This window comes from Formica exsecta, unplaced genomic scaffold (genome assembly GCF_003651465.1).
Source record: "Formica exsecta isolate Colony F162 unplaced genomic scaffold, ASM365146v1 scaffold66, whole genome shotgun sequence".
Lineage (NCBI taxonomy): Eukaryota > Metazoa > Arthropoda > Insecta > Hymenoptera > Formicidae > Formica > Formica exsecta.
In genome coordinates, this window is record NW_021853422.1 from 201414 (window position 1) to 205680 (window position 4267).

The 4267-nt window shown below is 31.2% G+C and overlaps 1 protein-coding gene and 1 pseudogene across 1 annotated transcript; one reads left to right on the forward strand and one right to left on the reverse strand.

Annotated features, from left to right (window-relative positions):
• LOC115242932 overlaps nt 1-248 on the forward strand; it is a 2442-nt pseudogene extending 2194 nt beyond the window's left edge.
• LOC115242931 (U11/U12 small nuclear ribonucleoprotein 48 kDa protein-like) lies at nt 230-2432 on the reverse strand. Its single transcript, XM_029819556.1, has 6 exons — nt 2358-2432; nt 2031-2280; nt 1792-1960; nt 1633-1695; nt 1154-1298; nt 230-1053 (listed from the first exon to the last, which is right to left on the reverse strand). Exons 2-6 carry the CDS (start codon nt 2163-2165, stop codon nt 423-425), a joined length of 1143 nt encoding a protein of 380 aa, XP_029675416.1. The 5' UTR covers nt 2166-2280; nt 2358-2432; the 3' UTR covers nt 230-422.
• Nucleotides 2433-4267: the final 1835 nt, after the last annotated feature.

The window sequence follows — 4267 nt, forward strand, 5'->3', positions numbered from 1 at the left end:
AGGAATGTTTACCATACATAATACAAAATCAGACAAATTAGAAGAAAATAAGTATGTTAAATCAGAGAGATCAATGGATAGATATGATCAAGAAACTTTTCCTAGATCTATAAAACTTATTCAGCTCGATAATTATCCTGTACCTCTAAATCCAATATATCTATATATAAATTTTCATTTTTATTTTCATAAGAAATAAAAAATATTTGATGAAATAAATTAAACAAAATTTTTAAGTGCAATTATAATTAAAAAATATATTTGACCGACGATAACGGAGAATGACATTTCATCAAGTAAATAATATTCATGCTAGATTTAATTTTCAAGATTATTATAAATCTACTCACTTCATATACACGGGATTTTTTAAATAAATACTACTTGTTATCTGTTCATTCTTCAAATTGGATTATCAATTATCAATAATCTTTATTTTTCTTTTTTCGCTTATGATCACTATGTTTCGAATGTCTTTCTGATGATTTGTCACGATCTTGAGACTTATGTTTCTTTTCATGATGTTTATCTTTATGTCTGTTTCTACTTCGACGTTTATTTTTCTTATGTGATTTTCGATCCCTTGAATGGGATGATTTCATGTATTCAGTACGCCTATGTTTTCTGTATGTTTCATCTGAGTATTTTTCTTGCCTGTCTCGGTCTCTTGATCGATGATAATTCTTTTCCTCCAAATCCTCTCTTTTTAAATCATCTCTTTTGTAGTGATCGTTTCTTTCTCTAGAATGCATATCATCATAATTTTGTGAAGAAGTATGAAATATTTTATATAAATGTTCTGTTCTGTCTTGCATCGCTTCGTAACTTGAATCGTCGGGTTCAATAGTCTGAACATGATCTGAGTTATTTTGCTCCAACATGTAATCGGTATATATTTCCATTTGTTGATTAATTAATTCTCTAATTATTTCAACATGAGATTTCTTATTTGTATGAACACCTTTATGTTTTGCTCTACGTCTTTTCAAATTACGTTCCTGGACCAACAATTCCAGAAAAGATAATTTTTTGTCTTCTTTCTCTTGATGTTTTCTGAAAATAAATTTGATAGTATCTATATATGATAGTGTATATATATATATATATATATATATATATATATAAATTATAAATATTGATTTATTAAACTTACAAATTTCCAATGTCTGCAATGTCTTGTCCAATGTCTGGTTTTGCAGTATTAGAAATGACATAATCATATAGTGCTTTTCTCTCATCACTGGTAAAATCTGTGAGAAGTCTGTCAGATGTACGTGGTATTAACCGCTCACCTATACCTATACCAAGTGTCAAGAATTCATATTTTTCGAAATTATAACAATTATAAAATAAAACATCTGAGCTAAAACAAGCTGCTTTCTTGCAATTTTAAAATAATAGCTGTAGTTTTTATCAATTGTATTACTAGATAGAAAAATGACACAAATATCTTAAATTACAAGTATTACAATATATCCATTTTAATTGTTTTTATATGACTAAATATTGAGTAAAGGATATGTAAAAGGATATATTGATTCCACACCAAGTATAACACTCATAAATTGCTGCAAAAAATTCCATTGTCATTTGAAATTTATAAAAATGCATGTTTTCTATGTTTTTACTAACCAGTTTGCATTGCTGGATTTTGTTCTTTAGCTTTCCTTAGAATTTCATCTTGCAATTTTTCATCTATAACAAACATGTTATGGTGTAGTATAAAATACTATTTCTAAAATTTAGCATTCATTCATTAGAATAAAAATTTATTCTGTGAAATTTGCTTACCAAATTTTATACTGAATGGTGAATCTGTTGATAGGATTGGCTCCGATAATGGAATATCCGATTTTCCATAACCTTCAGTTTTCCATTGACAAGAGACAAGATGATCATTGAAAGATCCTTCAGTTAGTTGATGGGATGGATCATATGGACATATGAAATATTCTTTGTCCTACATAAATATGACAGTTCAGTCATAGTGGTGATATATCTGTATATGATAGTAATTTAATTATACTTACAATATTTGCCATTGTGCTCTCCATTGTCCAGTCTAAGGTTCTAACAATATTGGTGATTTCTTTGTTAACTGCATCAGTGAAATTCTTTAGCTCCTCTAATTGTTGTTTACGAGAATCACTTATATTTTTTGACATATTAATCTTGATTTTGATCGACTATTTCGCACAGTAATTTAAATTAATGTCAAGTACTTTGAATTCTCTCATTGAATATGATGTGTTTGTTGATTTATGTTGGATTTGGGTTAACCTGGATGTCAAATTATAGTCAGAAATGATTAAAATAAATAGATTACGTTAGGTTATGGTTACGGTTAAATTTATCACATGTTTATTTGTGCGCAGACGTGAATATTTGATTCTGATATTGATGACATCTGTTGGTCGAAGCAGATGATGATATCGGACAGATGATACGAGGAGTCTTCTCGGCCGGTACTCTAGAAATTAATTAGGATCAATATTTATTGTCGATATACCCTGGTATTAACATTTATATTTATTAGATGTTTCTTTCGTAATCAATAAAATTATATATCACATGTAGTTTACACACTAGTACACAGGCTCACACAAGCGTGTTATGGATAACTATTAGAGATCTAATGATTAAACAAACGGTTATTATACCCAATATAGTATAAAATTAACAAACGCAAGGGACATTAAATCGCGTTCTTTAATGCGCATATCATAGATAAAAAAAGATAAATTCAATATTTGATTATATACTTTTCTACGGTATACTGCTAAATTAGATATCATGCAGAGAAAAAGGGAGAGAAGACTTTTATTTTCTAATAAAAGTTTTTTTCTTTTTCAGGATATTTGGAGACAAGTATAATATATATATTCATTTATGTCGAATCTATCTCTAATATATAATGAAAAAAGTATAGCCGATTCAAATTGGTGAATCTCCCTTTTCCCCTTAGCCTTATATCTGTTTTATATAAAGACTTGTCTTACATTCGACTCGTCTTACATTCGCAATCGTTACAATATATTTTTTATTGCGTTTCTCTCAAAATATAAATATGCAAATGTTCTTCTTATTTTTGTGCTTTTATTATCTTGTATTTTTTTTTAAATAATATATTATTTCTCCTATTCATCTTCTCTCTATATATACATATATACATTAACGGCTACAATATTTTAAATGCGTGTTAATTTCTCTTCATAAATATTTTAATATTCTTCCGCATCAGGTAACTAATAAGGATCACTACAACGGATATAAATAAATGGAATTATAGCAGTTTCAACATAACTATATTTACTATTTCCTTCACCTGTGTATAATGATCTTTTCGGAATGTCGAAAGAAGGTTGTTTGCATCCCAACAAGTGACGCAGCAAAGAAGTCAATGTAAAAACGGGGAAATGTTGAGCGAATAATGCGCAAACATTGCAATTCCTATACGAATTCACGCTTTGAGTCAATGGCGACGGCCTTAATTAAAGTCAAATTATGCAAAGAAACGTATCTGCAAACGGATACTGTCAGTTCGAATGCATACTATCGAAAGAACCGGATTCGGTTTTAACGTGGCCTCCTGAAAAGTGTTCATTAAAACCATCGTCATGAGCGCATAGCCCTCTTTCGATTTATTTTTCAATGAGTTGAGTAAATATTTATTATTTAATATTTATTTATTTAATCGCATATTTACCGCAATGAATTAATTAACTCATTAGCATAATCGTAATTTAAAGTTATTATTCATCTGACAATACTCGTGATTTTTTTTAGAAAATCAGTAGGATAATCGTCAATTATTGACAGATTAATTAGACGGAGTCATTGAAGTACGACAATTTTCGCGGCGATAAATCGAGCGCGGCCGCGAGTATTCCCGACTTCTCTTCGAAGAGAAGAAAAGAAGAATCACTAGCTGCCGTGAATCAAAACGACAGCTACAAAAGGCAAGACAAAGTGCCTTTTCGCCGTGAGAGAACCAAATTCGCGTGCGAATCGCGTGGATGTTTCCGTCGGCGTCTCCGATGAGGGCAGAGGGGAAAGGGACAGGGATGAGAGCGGGCGAGAGGAAGACGGAATGAGTGAAAGAGCGAGATAGAGCGAGTCGCGGAAGAGAGCCGCGGGGAAACGTGAGAGGGAGAGAGAGACGAGAGAGCGAAATGGCTCTCGACTGCCGCTACCAGACAAAGAAGCCCGTCAAGCACGATGATGGACGCCTTCATGAACGACCCTACGGAGCCCCGTACATCACTTT